At 43.3% G+C, this 16,591-nt stretch overlaps 3 protein-coding genes across 6 annotated transcripts; 2 read left to right on the top strand and 1 right to left on the bottom strand.

Annotated features, from left to right (window-relative positions):
* The first annotated feature begins 585 nt into the window (after positions 1-585).
* LOC102709498 (protein NSP-INTERACTING KINASE 3) lies at positions 586-6,303 on the top strand. 2 transcript variants are annotated; one of them, XM_015832672.2, is made up of 11 exons: positions 586-1,161; positions 1,503-1,635; positions 1,729-1,800; positions 1,902-2,011; positions 2,101-2,200; positions 2,308-2,367; positions 2,483-2,580; positions 2,658-2,807; positions 3,796-4,137; positions 4,614-5,005; positions 5,720-6,303. In XM_015832672.2, the coding sequence occupies exons 1-11, from the start codon at positions 1,056-1,058 to the stop codon at positions 6,038-6,040; spliced, it is 1,884 nt and encodes a 627-aa protein (XP_015688158.1). In that variant the 5' UTR covers positions 586-1,055; the 3' UTR covers positions 6,041-6,303. The 2 variants fall into 2 exon arrangements, with proteins under 2 accessions (XP_015688158.1, XP_006643812.2); XM_006643749.3 differs by having other exon boundaries at positions 1,902-2,045; positions 2,129-2,200.
* Positions 6,304-6,724: 421 nt separating this feature from the next.
* LOC102709212 (pentatricopeptide repeat-containing protein At1g66345, mitochondrial) lies at positions 6,725-15,995 on the bottom strand. 3 transcript variants are annotated; one of them, XM_015834896.2, is made up of 5 exons: positions 14,082-15,995; positions 13,344-13,604; positions 12,963-13,130; positions 12,551-12,775; positions 6,725-7,002 (listed from the first exon to the last, which is right to left on the bottom strand). In XM_015834896.2, the coding sequence occupies exon 1, from the start codon at positions 15,960-15,962 to the stop codon at positions 14,226-14,228; it is 1,737 nt and encodes a 578-aa protein (XP_015690382.1). In that variant the 5' UTR covers positions 15,963-15,995; the 3' UTR covers positions 6,725-7,002; positions 12,551-12,775; positions 12,963-13,130; positions 13,344-13,604; positions 14,082-14,225. The 3 variants fall into 3 exon arrangements, with proteins under 3 accessions (XP_015690382.1, XP_015690358.1, XP_015690406.1); XM_015834872.2 differs by lacking the exon at positions 6,725-7,002 and adding an exon at positions 11,117-11,675; XM_015834920.2 differs by lacking the exon at positions 6,725-7,002 and adding an exon at positions 11,117-11,669.
* On the top strand, positions 9,906-10,565 carry LOC107304662. Its single transcript, XM_040529969.1, has one exon. It carries the CDS (start codon positions 9,975-9,977, stop codon positions 10,551-10,553), a length of 579 nt encoding a protein of 192 aa, XP_040385903.1. The 5' UTR covers positions 9,906-9,974; the 3' UTR covers positions 10,554-10,565.
* Positions 15,996-16,591: the final 596 nt, after the last annotated feature.

Here is a 16,591-nt window from a genome sequence, read left to right as displayed (position 1 = left end):
CTAGCGACGAGACAAGAAAGGACGAGACAAAATAAAAGGTGAGCATGTGACTCGCCAGTGATCCCCAGCCAGAATGCAAAGCTTTTGCCCATCCAACCATCCCCCTCCCCCTCTCAAAATCAATTTTTTTTACTTGTACTAATCTTTTATCCTCCCCATCATTCTGTTTTATATTGATAGATTTACCGCGACGAGATGAACATGCGCCTTGTCATTAGCGCCCTTCTTACGAAAATGACAACCGGAACCGGTCCCCAATCCTGAACATTGTTACTGTATTTCTTAATCTTCAAAGAATACAGCTCTACTGTATTTTAGTATTGCTCAAGAAGATCACATGGTTGTTAGTGGTATTCTGGAGTGAGGAGAGCATTCTTGTCTGTATGGTTGGCGTCTCAAACTGAATTGAATCATCTGCCGTCACCTGTAAGCAAGAGCTTAACAATGAATTAATGATGTGAACAATGCACTAAACCAAACAAACTGCTTTCTGATCTGTATTTGAGAGTGATATTTGGTAAAGGGCAAAAAAAAAAAGAGAGATGAAAGAATTCAAGAGCAGCTGTGGATGATGACGATGGGGTGGGTCGAGATGGTCGGACGGTGATGGACGGATGGCAGCGTCCGTGTCGGGGGAGAGAGAAAGGAAAAGAGAGAAAAAAAAGGCGTGGCCTTTCTTTTGGCGGTTTTGCAGCGGCGCGGCGTGTAGCGGAGGTGAGCATGGATGGATGGATTGATAGGGAGCCGGAGTGGCTGCCAGGCCGGTGCTCCCTGCCGTTTGTTTCCCTTTCGCTTCTCTCTCTCTCGCGGCGTCTGGCTGCTCTGCTCCGCCGCCCCCACCGCCTCTCCTCCTTCGTGAGGCCATCTCGGCTCTCGCTTCGTTGTCCTCTCTTCGTCTGTGTCGTCGACTCGTCGTTCTTGGATTTGGTTTGGGTTGGGTTGAGGAAGATGGTTTGGTGAGTTGTTCTGCGTTGCTGCTGCTGCTGTTGCTGCAGTCGGGTAGAATTGTGTTGGTGGTGGTGTTGTTGGGGGTGGAGCGAATCTGTGGTGGGGGGATGTGGATGCGGTGGTGGCGCTGGTGGGCGGCGCTCGCCGGCGTGCTCGCCGTGATCCTGCCGCCGTCCACCGCAACGCTCTCTCCGGCCGGCATCAACTACGAAGGTACGCGCACTCTGCTTCCCCTCTCTTGAAGAATCCCAAGGAAAATCCGAGCTTTTCGATGCTGCCGCTGCTCCCGTTTTATAATGTGTTCTCAATCTGATGCCTTTATTTCTCTCGACTTTGTTTTGGATAAGAAGGATAAAGAAAATGCTATCTTTTTTCTGGCTTAAGAGGATCCAGTGAAATTGATTCATTTTTCGTGGCAATCTCGATTCACAAACGCTATCTCCTTTGAACAAGAGCAAATGCGGTTTCTGTGCTCTGGGAGTTTGAGTTGTTCTGCTGCCGAGATTTGGTGAAGCTGAACTCTTTTTTTCTTCTTCCTGCGGCTGTACACCCAGTGGTGGCGCTGATGGCCATCAAGACGGAGCTGCAAGACCCCTACAACGTGCTCGACAACTGGGACATCAACTCCGTCGATCCCTGCAGCTGGAGGATGGTCACCTGCTCCGCCGACGGCTACGTCTCTGCGCTGTACGTGCTGATGCTTGTTTGTTCATTCCGCCGCCGCCTCCGGCGAGCACCAGCAATTTTAGCTAATCTTGTTTGCATCAACTGTGGTCGCAGAGGTCTCCCCAGCCAAAGCTTGTCAGGCAAATTATCCCCCGGCATCGGGAACCTCACCAGGCTGCAATCTGTGTAAGCTCAATGTCACTGATCCTGCCTTATTTATACTACCTTTTTCAACAGGCTGCAAATATCTAAGAATTATGAAAGTGTTCGATCTCCTTCTTTAACAGGCTATTACAGAATAATGCGATATCTGGCCCTATTCCTGCGAGCATAGGCAGGTTGGGGATGCTTCAGACGCTTGACATGTCAGACAATCAGCTTACTGGGAGTATCCCAGGTTCAATTGGCGATCTCAAGAACCTCAACTATCTGTACGACTTGTTTCTTTGGTTCTTGACTCATCTCTGCTCTCAACTTTATTTTTAGTCATTTCCGTTTCTCTTGGTGCTACCAGGAAGTTGAACAACAACAGCTTATCTGGGGTTCTACCTGATTCTTTAGCCACCATCAATGGCCTTGCTCTTGTGTATGTATATTGATCTCTTTTTTATGAATTGATCCCTTTGTTATCCATGTCTTCATTGTTCGCCGGTTTATTTTGATAATTTGCCTTGTATTGGCCTTGTGTTGCAGAGATCTTTCATTTAACAATTTGAGCGGTCCATTGCCAAAGATTTCTTCAAGAACATTCAAGTATTTGATCTTAATCCCCTTTCACCTTGATCAATTGAGTTTCCACTAAAATGTTCTATGTGCATGTTGTAGGCTACTGTCTTACCTTGCATTTTTGCTATTACTTATTTGACAGCATCGTGGGAAATCCAATGATCTGTGGTGTCAAATCTGGTGATAATTGCTCTTCTGTATCTATGGATCCACTTTCATACCCCCCAGATGATCTAAAGAGTGAGATTTTTCTTCATTGTGCTCTACAGTATTGTTTTGTCTATGTGTGCAACTCATATTTGTTTCCTTTTCCTCAGCTCAGCCACAACAAAGCATTGCAAGAAGCCACCGTATAGCTATTATCTGTGGAGTCACTGTTGGTTCGGTACTATTTCTAACTATCATAGTCAGTATGCTTCTTTGGTGGCGGCATAGGCGTAATCAGCAGATCTTTTTTGATGTAAATGGTAATTCCCGTTTCTATCTGGATTTCAATAGCACTCCAATGGTGGTTGAATATTCTATATTACTTGAGTTTGAGGTCTATTTTTCGTAGTACTCAATTTGATAGTAATTTACATGGACATAATCGAACTATGCTGTAGAAATGTTGTTGGTTCAATAACCTATTGATCTTTGTACAAGCTGAATGATTACCTTTACTGAAACTGTATCATATTCTCCAAAAAGGAGGGACCCTTTCTGCTACCAAATTTGAGCATTGCATTAATCTTCAGTGAGGTACTATGTGATTTCTGTAGCGAGTTTTAAATTCTGTTGGTAACTGGACCATAACAAAGAGTCACCTGTTACAATATTGGTTTTTGCTGACAAGTTTCCATACCCCCCGACAAAACTGAGTCTGCATAAACAGTTCGGTTCATAAAAGTTGCACACTAGTGTCCCCTAACGTCATGCAAGCTGCCCAAGACAACTTTGCAAGGTGATTATGAAGTGCATGACTTAAATGAGTCGTTGACCTAGGCCATGCCCTAATATGTTCAATTTCTTAGTTTGTCCTGAAGGGAACTTTGATTATTCTCTTCTGTACAAAGACACCATGTGTCTTGCATTTACTAGCTGAAATGTTCGTAGTAGAGCTGCCTTTAGGATTTTACGCAAGTTAATGCACAGGGGCTTGTCCTCTTTTTTACTTTAACATCATACACAAATATGTGGCCAAGCTTTTTTAGTGGACAATTATTAAATTTACTCTTGGGCCCAACTGTAAAGAGAGCAGCCTTTATTCCCATCCACTATATGTGGTGGTACTTTTAAGAAAACCTTTGTTGCAGTTCATAATCATGACCTCCCTGTTACCTTCAGTAAGCATCGTGTGTTCTTTTGCACCCGAGGGCTCTTTTAGCATGTTCTTTGTTCTGTGCATGCTTTCCCAGGTTACATATTTTGTTGTTTTGGTTTCCAGTACAATAATACCTGATGCCTTATCTGCAGATCAATATGACCCAGAAGTATGTTTGGGTCATCTAAAGCGTTACGCCTTTAAGGAGCTTCGAGCAGCTACCAATAATTTCAACTCAAAGAACATTTTAGGTGAAGGCGGGTATGGAATAGTGTACAAGGGTTTTTTACGTGATGGTGCAATTGTTGCTGTCAAAAGATTGAAGGACTATAATGCTGTTGGTGGTGAGGTTCAGTTCCAAACTGAAGTTGAAGTCATAAGCTTGGCTGTTCATCGGAATCTCCTTAGACTCATTGGATTCTGCACTACAGAGAACGAGAGATTACTTGTTTACCCTTATATGCCAAATGGAAGCGTTGCTTCTCAGTTGCGGGGTAAGTCCCTTCATGCTTGTAAATTTTATGTGTATACTTGTGTCTGGCACCGCTAACTGATAGTTGTAAGTCTCAACTTCTTTTAAAAAGTTGAAGAGAAAGATTTGTTATTATAAACTTGAATCAAAATTTTGTAGATGTAAAATTCTCATATGCATCTGTCCTAACCATCAAGCAATTTTGCTGCTACGTATGCTACTTAGTATTTACGCTGGTCTTAGTTGGTTTTGTTGATTAACTTAAACCCTACCACGGCTACTCTTATTGATTTAACTGTTTATATGTTCATCCGATACTTCGTGATGCACCATATTTGGAATGTGATTAAGTCATCCAATTGTCATGTCTAGTTTTACTGATTTAATTACTATACTCTTATTCAATAAATGCATGCGTATCGGAACATTATCTGATCAAGTAAATTAACCTTGTGTGTTTTATACTAAAAAGGCATCTACACTTCCTCTGCTTTTCAGAACTCGTAAATGGCAAGCCAGCTCTAGATTGGTCTAGGAGAAAGAGGATAGCACTAGGCACAGCACGAGGGTTGCTTTATTTGCATGAACAGTGTGATCCAAAAATAATTCATCGTGATGTAAAAGCCTCCAATGTCCTTCTTGATGAATACTTTGAAGCAATTGTGGGAGATTTTGGGTTGGCAAAACTTTTGGATCATAGGGAGTCCCATGTTACCACTGCAGTACGTGGGACGGTAGGGCACATAGCTCCAGAGTATTTGTCAACTGGCCAATCTTCGGAGAAGACGGATGTTTTTGGGTTTGGAGTCTTGTTGGTTGAGTTGATCACTGGTCAGAAGGCATTGGACTTTGGAAGGATAGCAAATCAGAAGGGTGGAGTGCTTGATTGGGTATGTATTTTCTGTTCTATGTATGCATACTCACTTCTTTGGAAACAGGGAAATGTTTTCCTTACTGCTTTTGAGTTGTTTCCCGTCCTTGGGAGGTATTGAGAGGCACGGATATCTTCTACTACCTCTGTCCTAGAAAAAACTTCATTTTTTGCTACAAACATACATTATGTCTAGGTTATGATATAGGTTTGAAGCAAAAAAATAAGTCTTTTTGGGACGTAGGTAGTAATATTAATTTCTGGTACCCTAGATGCCTTCAACCTCTCAATATCGCATTGTTGACAGTACCAGATACAACCGTCTTTCAATGCCTCCCAAGGACCATAAATATGCTTTATATGTCCACTCTCTCCTTTGCCACCAGGGTTTGTTGTGATGTCCTTTAGTTTTGTCTATCACAAGGTTTTTTTGACAAGTCTGTATGTCATTCTCAGGATCTTTTTTGCCTTTTTATGTTGGGTACATGCATTGATAAGATTTGATGTGCAAGATAGTGGAGCTTCTTTTCCCTGGCAGAGCAGATAAGCTGAAAAATGTTCTTGAGAAACCAAAGGCATATCGATCTCTATTTATCTAGTGTGGACATCCACCATAACTTAGCATATTCTTTTAAAACCAGTTGAGATCTAAAAGGACTGATTAAGGGGGTACAATTTATTCTGAAAGGTGGTTGTCATGAACAGCATTTCTAATGTTTGCATTTTGGTCCAGGTAAAGAAACTTCATCAGGAAAAGCAGCTGAGCATGATGGTGGATAAAGACCTGGGTAGCAACTATGACAGGGTCGAGCTCGAGGAAATGGTTCAGGTGGCGCTGCTGTGCACACAATACTACCCATCTCACCGTCCCAGAATGTCGGAGGTGATCAGAATGCTGGAGGGGGACGGTCTCGCGGAGAAATGGGAGGCATCACAGAACGTCGACACGCCGAAGTCCGTTTCTTCAGAGCTTCTGCCCCCAAAATTCATGGATTTCGCCGCGGATGAGTCCTCCCTTGGCTTGGAAGCCATGGAGCTCTCGGGACCAAGATGATCGCGGTCGCGTCGGTTTCTGCGCTTTGCGCCAAATGCGTTTCATTTGATTAAGAGCCCTGGAGCCCCCAACATGGGAGATGAGAATTTTTCTGATTTGCAGTAGGAACTACATTGTTGTCTATAGCTGAGGTGGCATTCATTTGTACATACAGTAAGCATTGTGTGAGCTGAGCCGGTGAGCCCATCCCTGTTGCACATCGACAGGTGGCAAAGAGAGATGAGATTGATGAGTAAATATAGAAAAAAAAAGGTTTTCCAGAAGAGCATGTGCCTCTTATTTTTACTTCTGCTTAGGTTTATAAGTAAAGGTCTAAATGTTTGACTTTAAATTTAGAGTAGATTTTGGTGATTCTTGGTTGTAGTTTTTTTTAGCCTTGATTTTTTACATCGCAAAAAATATTTATATAAAAATTTTATTTATATTTTTATTTGTAAATATATGGACAATCACCCCATATATGTTCCATTTTTTATGCACAATATGGTTATCCTTGATTTGCTTTGCCTGTCAAGTTGGCACCTGCATTTGTTATTAATTTTGCCAATTACCAGAATACCAGCAGCCTGGTAAGTGGTGCTCTTATCTCCTATCGTAATATAATCATTTTTAGATCCTTTAGCAAGGATTAAATATAGAAAGAAAATATTATAATGCAGAATTGACGGGGATATGGGGTGGGAGAACAGATGAGATAACACGTTGAACAAGAAGATTTAAATATTAAAAATAGTTACATTTTAAAACTGAAGTAAGATAACTACACATAAGGAAACAGTGGAAGTTGCACTGATCAGCCTGGCCCGACTGATGCATCAGGGGCAATATGGGAATTGAGGGTGGGGGCCACTCCTGCCTTGCTACCAGAGACCCAGAGCTCATGTCCAAAATTCTTTGATACAGTGTACCGTACCAAACCTTTTCCTGCACTGCATTAGGAGTACCTTGTTACAACCAGAGTCCTGTCCAAAAACCAGTTTGAAAATAATTATTGATGTAGTAGCAATATTTTATATGAAAATCCATACAAATTACAAGTTCTAAATATACTAGAAATAACTTCTAACATTCAAAATTTGTTTCAAAACATAACAACTACTTACATATTTATATATATTCTCATTTCAACCAACCACGAAAGCTTTCACTAAATTTTTTTACGTACTCTCTTTGTAATTACTCTCAGTCCTACAATCTTGAATCTTTCACATTCTAGTTCTTTTCGAAAAAAAATCTTACAAATTAACCCCTCTAAAAAATTATGTAAACAAAGATCCAAACTCACGACTTTAAGTTACTTAGCGCCGAGGTATAATAACTTGACGTCACTATGCATGCTGCTGCTATTGTGATATCTGAGATGAGGTTGACTGGTCGAACCCACCTCAACAAAATAGGTCTATTATTAAATAATGTTTTAAATATATCCATTTATAAGATTTCTTTGTAAAAAAAGATTCACCCTAGCACCCTACATACATCATTTATTGAAGCGTACTGCAGTCTTTTATTTTCAAACATTTATCTCTAAGGTGTCAAGCAACCTAAAATCCTTATATTTTGATATGGTTAGTGATTACACAAGAAAATCATCATTTATTTTGAGACAGATAAAATACTCCCTCCGTCCCAGATTATAAGCGATTTTGATTTTCTGTTTGCAATGTTTAACTACTTGTCTTATCAAAAAAATTTGAAAGCATTATTTATTTTCTTTATTACTAAAATTAGTTTAAGTATTACTTATAAATTTTTATATTTACACTAAATTTTTAAATTAGATGAATGATAAAAAATTATAAGTGAATAGTCATAATCGGACGGAGGTAGTATTTAATTGCACTCTAAAAACCATTATATTACGGACGGATCGAACGCTGGTAGTACTCCAGGTCCAGGACCAGATGTCACCCAACAGTCAGCATTTGCTGCCTGCTACTGAAACAGTATCCTCCTGCGAGGAGGCAGAGGCTGCACTGCAGGCTACGTACATGTACCGGAAAACAAAACAGTGGTGCTACACTGAAAAGCTCCTGCCGGAAAAGATCAAAAGGAGGAGACAAGAAACCAAAAAAGTGAGAGATGGGATTCGATGTATCGATCAAGTGCGATGCGATGGAACCGATCGATCTTTGGCTGATTCAGTTGGTAGTACGTACCCTTTGCTCCCTTGCACACTTGATGCAGCCTACGAGTAGCGTATCATACCACTCTCTCTTACTGAATTGTATTTCTATAATTTAAATTTTATACAGTGGTATAAAGTGTATACAGTGATGCTCATCGTTCTAGTAATTCATCTCTCGTCCTTTCGTCTCTATTTATACTTATAAGATAAATTTAATTTTTATCACAAATTTAGAGTTCTTTTTATCATAGCTTATTTTCAATTTACACCCCTCTCTCTTACTGCATTCTATAATTCAAATTTTATACAGTGGTATAAAGTGTATATAGTGATTCTCATGATTCTAATTAATAATTAAACACCCTCATCCTTTCGCTTCTGCTTATATTTATAAGCTAAAATTTAGATTTTTACCATAAGTTTAGAGTTGATTTTATGTTTTTTATCGTAATTTATTTTTCAACCTTGGCTTATTAGATCAAGAAGAACACGTATATAAAAGGTTTATTTTAAAAATATTTTTTGTAAATATATCGTTCGACATTTTTTCATCACCTCTAATAGTCCCTGGGAAAATAATCTTATTATTTCGAAAATTAAAAATGATCGTTGAAGTGATTGGAAGAAAACTTTTTTATTCTTGGTCAATGCTATTACTACACATGTTTATATTTTGAAATGGAGCAAAGCGCCTTGCACCAACTGTATTGCTACAGCTTCTCACTGGTTCACACTACTCGAGCATCACTGGCTCCAAGGAGCTCAATAGAACCGCTAATTACTAACTCTAAAATCTTTTTATGTTGTAGCTAACTATAAATCTATAGCTCGTTTTTTTCTTTCTCATTTTCTTTTTTCTCTACGTAATCATATGACATGATAATTTTTGGAGCCCGTCTCTATACTGTACTCAGCTCTCATCACGCAGAGCCGATCATTTGCCCGTGCAGACGGCGTGAGACCGAGGAGCAGTTTGGCGATCCAAGAATAACCAAATCTTGTTACTAGCATTTTTGACAGACGGGTGGGTTTGAAATTGCACCAGAAATGGGAGCAGAGTGAAGTTCGTCGGATGTGTCCGTCGGAAATGACAAAGCCCCTGGCACGGGCACGTCATGTGATGTGCCAGATCTAGCTATGGAGTACGGAATACCCGGCTACTGACCCTCCGAGGGAGCGACCGGTCAAGCGGCAGCATCATGGCCTCGCCACGGGCGACGCCCTTATTATTTTCAAAGCTGTTTATAAACAATAAATTCCCTTAAAATCAATATGCTTCTATTTTGTTTAAAAAATAATGGTGGTGACGATGAGCGATAAATCTGTTATCACTTCCATAATATAAATCTAGTATCTGCCCTCCAAACCGAACTGTATAACCTATATAATTCTCGCATAGTTCATATAGCCCTTAATCTTAAAATAATAAATTATAATAAGACGTAGATCGATGATGCAACTTTTAGTTATCTGTCCGACTGCGTTGTACGATCAGTGTACAACTGACGGTCTGGCCAGCATCGCTTCCATCCGCTGCTTCCGTCCGGGTCATATATGATCTTCCGATGCGATCGTACGCGAAGCATTTTCGTTTAGTTATTCATATACAAATATCAATAAAAAAGTCTCTAATTAATTTTAAAATTCAAAATATGTTCCTTCTGTATTATTGTGTTAACGTGAGTTTTAAAATTTCGTAAGACACGCTAGCATTTCTCTAGAGAGAGAGGGAAAAAAAAAAGAAAAAACGGAGGAGGCAACAGGCGGCGAGCCGGCGAAACGATCACTCATTGCGCCTTTCCCTCCATGGCTCCCTCCCTCCTCCTCCTCTCGCGTCAAATCGAGCCGAATTATTGCTCGCCACGCGCGCCAAGCCATTCCCAGCCCAGTTCCCACCGCCTGCTGCTCTGCTCACTCGCGCGCGCTGTGTCCGGCTCGCCGCCGCGCCATCCATCTTCTTCTTCCTCTTCTTCTCTCTCCCTCTCGCGCGCACGCGGCGCGTGTCCGGCTGGCGAGACCGAGATGATCGCCTGCAGGTGCCTCAAGATCCTGGCGCTGGTGTCGCTCGCCGCGCTCGCGCTCAGGGCGAGCTCGCTGCTCCTCGGCCGCGTCGCGCCGCCGTGCCCGTCGTCATCGGAGGCGCCGTCGCGGCGGCCCGGGCAGCTACAGCCGACGGACGGCGGCGGTGTCGCCGTGGCTGGCGGCGTCGTCTCTGCCTCGCCCGGCTACCGGAGGCACCGGAGGAGGATGGAGGGCGGCCTCGCCGCCTTCGCCGCGAGGAGGTTCCGGCAACACCACGTCGTCGCCGGCGCCGGCGCCGCCGCGTTTGAGGCCGACAAGAGGCTGGCACCGACGGGCTCCAACCCGCTGCACAACCGACGGTGACCATGACAAAAGTCTCTCAAACTCAAACCGAATTCGAGAGTTTTTGGATGATCAGATTGTTTTGTTGATCCATGATGCCGTGACAAATGTATGTACGTATGATCAGGTTTTGATCTTGTGTGTGTGTGTGTGTTAACATGTCTCAGTCTCGAGATCATTCTCTGCTCTGCTCTCAAAATTGTCAACAAATTGATTCTTACTTGATCTTTGATTTTAGTATGATGATGTGTGGCTAGCAAAATACAATACACATAAATACGTATTCTACATAATGCAGATTTGTCTGTTCCATTCGTACTCGTATGTAACGAAAAAAGGATAACTTTTGTGTGTTCTAACTTGTAACACATAAATGCGTATTCTCCATGTTTCAAGTACGTAGAACCATGCATAATTGCTTGTTCCATACGTAGTCGTATGTAAGAAAAGGAAAAAGAAAACATTTGCGTGTCCTGAACTTGTAAGATTGTCCTAGCTTGGAATATTTATGGACTTCTTCGATTAGTACATTAGTCAGTAGAGTTAATCCCAGCTAGTATTACAAGTTTCCTTGCTAAAAAAAGAGAAAATATATATCTTCTTCGACAAGCGCAATCTTGCAGGGACATAATTTTAATGCTTCTCCGAGGTTTAAACAAATCATTATCTTACCGTAAGCACTTACTCCATCCGTTTCAAATTTGAAAGATATAAAAACATAGTCTCGCAATACTATATTATATCTAATTCAGTATTATTTTATTATTTTGAGCCCTAGGGACTACAATAAACTAATAAAGGAAGGAAAAATGAGTGCTCGTTTGTCATCACAAAAGAGTGGTATTAAGTTCTTAACATATTTTATTTTCAGTTTAACTACAGTATACTGACGACCAGAGGAGATTCACAGTTACACATGAACTGCAAAAAACATTTTTGTGGGAGGTTTTTGGTTATCAGAGAAAGGAAAAAAAAACAGGTGAGAGAAAAGGATCTCAGAAAATAAAGAAGGAAGTTCATCACCGCGATTCTCCAAAGCCCAGCCTCTGATGCAATCATGGTGTCGTCGAACTTAGCCATCTCGGCATGCCGAAAGCAAACCGTGAGAGCGCCAAGGGAACGACCTCCCAATCGCTGCTGCAACTAAGGACCAGAAAACCTTAGTACAGCACTAATTACACTGCAAGAAAGCGCCAACCGGAAATAATTCCGGTCACCTTTTTACGGCGCCATCTTTTCGTTTCTCTTTATAAGCCAAAATTTAAATTTTTAACCTTAAAGTTATTTTGTGATTTTTCATGGAAGTTTATTTTTCAGCCTTAGCTTTTAAATCACTAAGAAAACATATATACAAGTTTTATTCACAAACTATTTTTCATTTGCAAATATATCATTTGGTTTTTTACCAACTTAGTATAATGAGTTTTTGGTCAAAATAGTGTTTCGTTTTCGCGGGGACATGATCAGACAGATGATGGAAATTTCACCGTTTGATCACTTGAGGTAGGGATGGGCACAGGTAAATCCACGACTAATCGATAGTCAACTCTAGTTAAAAAACTAAGTTCTATTTTTTATGTCTCAAAAATAAAACTTACCTTATTTATTTAAATTAGAGCTGATCACATGTTCCCCGTGGACCGGCCCACGCCCATCCCTAACTTGAGAAGTCAAGTCACGCAAGAAGCGTTCAACAGTGACGCTGAACCAAACTACCACTGATGATGGGTTTAGGAGATGACGGGCCTATATGGTTACCAAATCATGAGCAAGATTACCAATTCTTTTGGGTAGGATAGGGACGTATTAATTGTATTGATTTTGTAAAAAAAATGATAGCAATCCAAATATCGAGCATGTACTATGCAGTGTTACCAAAAAATCTAGTAGGGGAAGTTTTTGTATCAAACCTCACAAGCATATGCACATCAGTTTTATGATTAACAACGGTGAAATGACACGAGTAATTAAACGACGTGTGAGAGGTAAAAGTAGAGAGGCAGCAGGCTATTGCGTACTTGTCAGTCATGGCGAGTGGCGGATCGTCCACGACGACGGTGACGGTGATCTTGCCCAGAACTGGTGACTGGGGCAGCGCCGCAGCGGTGCTGGTTGCTCCAGTGATGAAGCCTTCCGCTCTTCGCATGCGGCGAGGCCGCGAAGATGCGGTTTCTTCCCACCACGCTGTACACAGCGTCGACGACATATTTTGCCAGCCTGCTCCCATTCTCGGCTGCCTGCGTCTGCGTAAAGAAAGATGGGTAGACAGAAAGAGTTAGTTTCTAGCCATGCTCACGGTAACATGTCAGCATGCAGGTTGCAAGGTAGATACTATGAGTCTATGAGCAAGAAGACGACGGAGCAATGCATTGTGGAATTGGGATGAGATGAGAGAGGATCAGAAGACGAGATGTGAGAGTTCAGAATTACTAGATTTGACCCTGGAAGTCCATGTATGCACACAAGCACCGGAGCGCTGCGTGCCTGCGTCAACCAAGGCTGCAAACACGTGGAAAGCTGCGCCACGTGGCGCTGTCATGGCAGCGGTGAGAAACGCCGTATGTGGCATGTCTAAAAAGCCTTCACCGTGGTTAATTCCTTGCAGTCAGAAGAAAAAAACTTTCAATCCTCTACCCAGTTTATTAAGTACGTTGTGCCAGAATGTATTGTGGATTAACTAGACATGCTTTGAGTTCATGATGCATCTTCAGTTCTTCACCAATGAAGCAGCACAGAGAGTGCAAGAATGGGTAATGGTCTAATGGAACATCTTGACCAGTTAAGAAGAAGAGATGGTGGATGAATAGGTACCTGCGCATCTTTTTGGCACTGCATTCTGCAAATGCTGTCGCTACACAGAGCTGGCTGGTAGCACAGTGATAAAGAGGGACATGGATAGCCAAAGCTTTGTGTGACAGGGACTTAACAAGGCAGCAGCAGCAGCAAGTACTAGCTGCCTGCACCACATCTGAGCTGACGCTGCCGATAGCATGGCGAAATCTGGGAGGCAAGACTCCAACACCAGCGTCCCCTCCCTGGGCCTCTTGCTTGGAGAACCAGGCGACATGAGCACTGTAACAACATAACAATGTTTCAAGCCGATTGGAATGGTCTTAGGAGATTATGAATCCAAAAAATTCAAAGGCTAAAATGACATTCTAAAAGCGCCTTTCAGGTACAGGATACCGACGATATTTTTATTGAACGCGTAGACAACTACTCTGGGGAGACAATCCACTGCAATCTTATACTGGAAATGTTCTCGCTTGAGGAATACTACTATACTCTGCTGATTCATTAGTTGCAATGAGTTTCAGTCTCTAATAATACTCCTACTATGCCAATTTTCTGGGAGCTAAAAAATTCTCCCCCTGTACTGTTCTTACACGGCACACGGTACAGCCCTATGAAAAGTTTATGCTCCAAAGTTTAAAACCCATAGAATTATGCAATTTCACCTTGAAAACGATTGTTGCCTAAAGTATAGGTTTGGTAGAGCAAGTTTCTATTTAGCTATCAAAAGAATACTAAAAGAAGGGTATTTATTACCTCAGCTACAGCTCACCATTCTCTCGTACTGGAAGAGATAAGAATACAAATCATGCTGGACAATAATAACGTTTCCTGTGCTTCGATCTCATTTATAGCTTTTCTCCCATCAATTCTCCCACTCAACTAGATCTTATTTGGACATCAGCAATTAGGGGAACAAGCAGACTTTGCTTTGATAACCCTTCTCACTAACATCATAAAAGTATCACCAGAGGGGACTAGCGTGCTGTATCCTGTCGTCATCCTGTCATAAAACCAAAGTGCCTTCTTAGTGTTACCCTTCTCACAATAACTGCTGATCAAAAGATCATAAATTTCACTAGTTGGAGCCAACAGCTTCCTTTCCAGAACAGCCAAGAATTTCTCAGCTTCCTTGAGATTTCCACAGAGGCAAAGGACCCTAATGAGGGAGCTAAAAACTTCTGCACCAAGATTAATCCCCCTGTGCTCCATCTCATGATAAATCTTGATGATACCTTGAGCATCACCAACCTTGCCATACCCATTGATCAGACTGAAGTATGTGTTTTGATCAGGAACAATCCCCTTGTCCATCACTGCTGTTAGCAGCTCGTTTGCCTTGCCAACCTCTCCTGAATCGCAAAGTGCCTCTAGCATCTCATTGCAAGTGCCAGTATCCGGCACAAAACCTTCAATGAGCATCTTGTCCATGTACTCCGAGCCCTCCTCCCTTCTGCCTTGTCTGAAGCACCCAATAGTGAGATGGCTATACGTAGCAGCATACGGCTTCAACCCGATAGAGAGCATTTCTTCAAACAATTGCAATGCTTTATCAACATTGCATTCGCAGCAATGTACTCTGATAAGGCAAGTATACACGAATGAGTTCAGGCGACAGCCACGGCGCACCATGTCATCCCGTTGCTCACATGCCGACTTCAGATCACCAGCCTGGCAATGGGCATGCACGATGAGAGAGTACGCAATGTCATCGAACACCATGTTCCTCTGCAGCATCCTCCTGAGCAGCAAGATCCCCTGCTCAGTCCTCCCCTCCTCGAAGATCCTCAGCGTAAGCGCAACATGTGCCACCACGCCTGGCACAGACTTCTTGCCATGAATCCTCTCCACGAGGGTTGCCATCCTGCCCAGCGCGCCCTCCCGGCTGAGGACGCCAATGACAAGCTCGACGGTGCTCTGGTTGGCGTACACCCGCTTCAGCGTCATAAGCTCGAACACCTCCCAGGCGACCCCAAGCCGCCCGGACCGCTGGGCTGCGTGCAGCACGGCGTTGAAGGCGGACAGGGAGGGAACTACCCCGCGCTGGGACAGGTAGCGGCAGGCCTCAAGCGCCTCCTCCGGGAGGCGCGCGCGCGAGTAGGCGTGCACCAGGAGGTGGAGACCACGGGTCGTTGCGGCCGTGCCGCTGTCCTCGTAGGCCGCGAAGAAGGCGTCCAAGAAAGGAGAAGCGGGCGAGGAGGAGTGCTTGGATATGGCCGACTCGAGGAGCACGGACGCGTCGCGGATGAGGGCGGCGCGGGAGAGGAGGTGGACGAGGAGGCAGTAGGCGCGGAGGGAGTGGGGGGACGACGACGAAGACGCAGACCAGTAGAAGAAGGTGAGCGCGTTCCTGGCAACGAGCTCTGGGGAGGATGAGGGGCGGTGCTTGGCGAGGGAGAGAAGGACGGTTTCGATGTGGCCGTGGGGCGCCGCGGCGGCGGGGAATGCGGCGGAGAGCGCCTCCCATGTCGCCCTCGGGTGATGCGCGAGGTAGTGGGAGACGCTCTGAGGCGTCGTGGCGGGCGTGGACGTGGATACGGACGAGACGGAGGCGGAGGCGACGGCGCGGCCGAAGAGGCTGGCTCCGCCGCGCCGCGCGACCACGAGGCCGCCGGACTTGGCGGCGTTCATGGCCATGGAGGCAGCGACGGGCCACGGGTAACAGATGGGTTCTTCCTATGTGTGCGCGCCATCCGATCAGGTAACAAACGATCAGGATAAAACCGAATGCTAACCTCCACTTGTTTTGATGGGCCTTGATGCCAGCCCATTCAAACGGCCTACCCACACAGAAAATGGCTGGGCCAAGTTTGCGTAGGGCGAAACCTGGCCCATCAACTTCTGTGGGCCCGGGGCCTATCCAATCCTAGAAAGGCCTCTTTAGATTGGGGATTCGCTATTATTATTTATTTCCTTCGTTCCATATTATCTTGTCTAGATACATATACAAAATATATATATATATGAATAAATTTAGATAAATTTAGAAAGAGTAATTCTATTAGATGGTCATACATGCAATTACAGCAGGATGGTAGTTGATGATTTAAACAGTAGCAAATCATCAGTTTTGCCTTCGAAAATTCATTTTTACATGTACAGTACAAACAATCTAAAGAGAAGCAAATAGTTAAGTTTGCCATTCAAAAATTCCATTCCAATGATCATTGTTTATGAATAATTAACACGTGCATACTTCCAAACACAAATGCAGTGTTCATCATACATACACAAATAATTGTGGAGTACCCCAAACAGACACCCAT

This window comes from Oryza brachyantha, chromosome 1 (genome assembly GCF_000231095.2).
Source record: "Oryza brachyantha chromosome 1, ObraRS2, whole genome shotgun sequence".
NCBI lineage: Eukaryota > Viridiplantae > Streptophyta > Magnoliopsida > Poales > Poaceae > Oryza > Oryza brachyantha.
This window is presented reverse-complemented; position numbering and strand designations above follow the sequence as displayed.

Bases quoted from the DNA above. Each gene is read 5' to 3' on its own strand.
- LOC102709498 (XM_006643749.3), top strand. From the start codon at position 1,056: ATGTGGATGCGGTGGTGGCGCTGGTGGGCGGCGCTCGCCGGCGTGCTC. The intron at 2,046-2,128 runs GTACGACTTGTT...TGGTGCTACCAG, and splicing joins CTCAAGAACCTCAACTATCT to GAAGTTGAACAACAACAGCT. The intron at 4,138-4,613 runs GTAAGTCCCTTC...TCTGCTTTTCAG, and splicing joins CGTTGCTTCTCAGTTGCGGG to AACTCGTAAATGGCAAGCCA.
- LOC107304662 (XM_040529969.1), top strand. From the start codon at position 9,975: ATGGCTCCCTCCCTCCTCCTCCTCTCGCGTCAAATCGAGCCGAATTAT.
- LOC102709212 (XM_015834896.2), bottom strand. From the start codon at position 15,962: ATGGCCATGAACGCCGCCAAGTCCGGCGGCCTCGTGGTCGCGCGGCGC.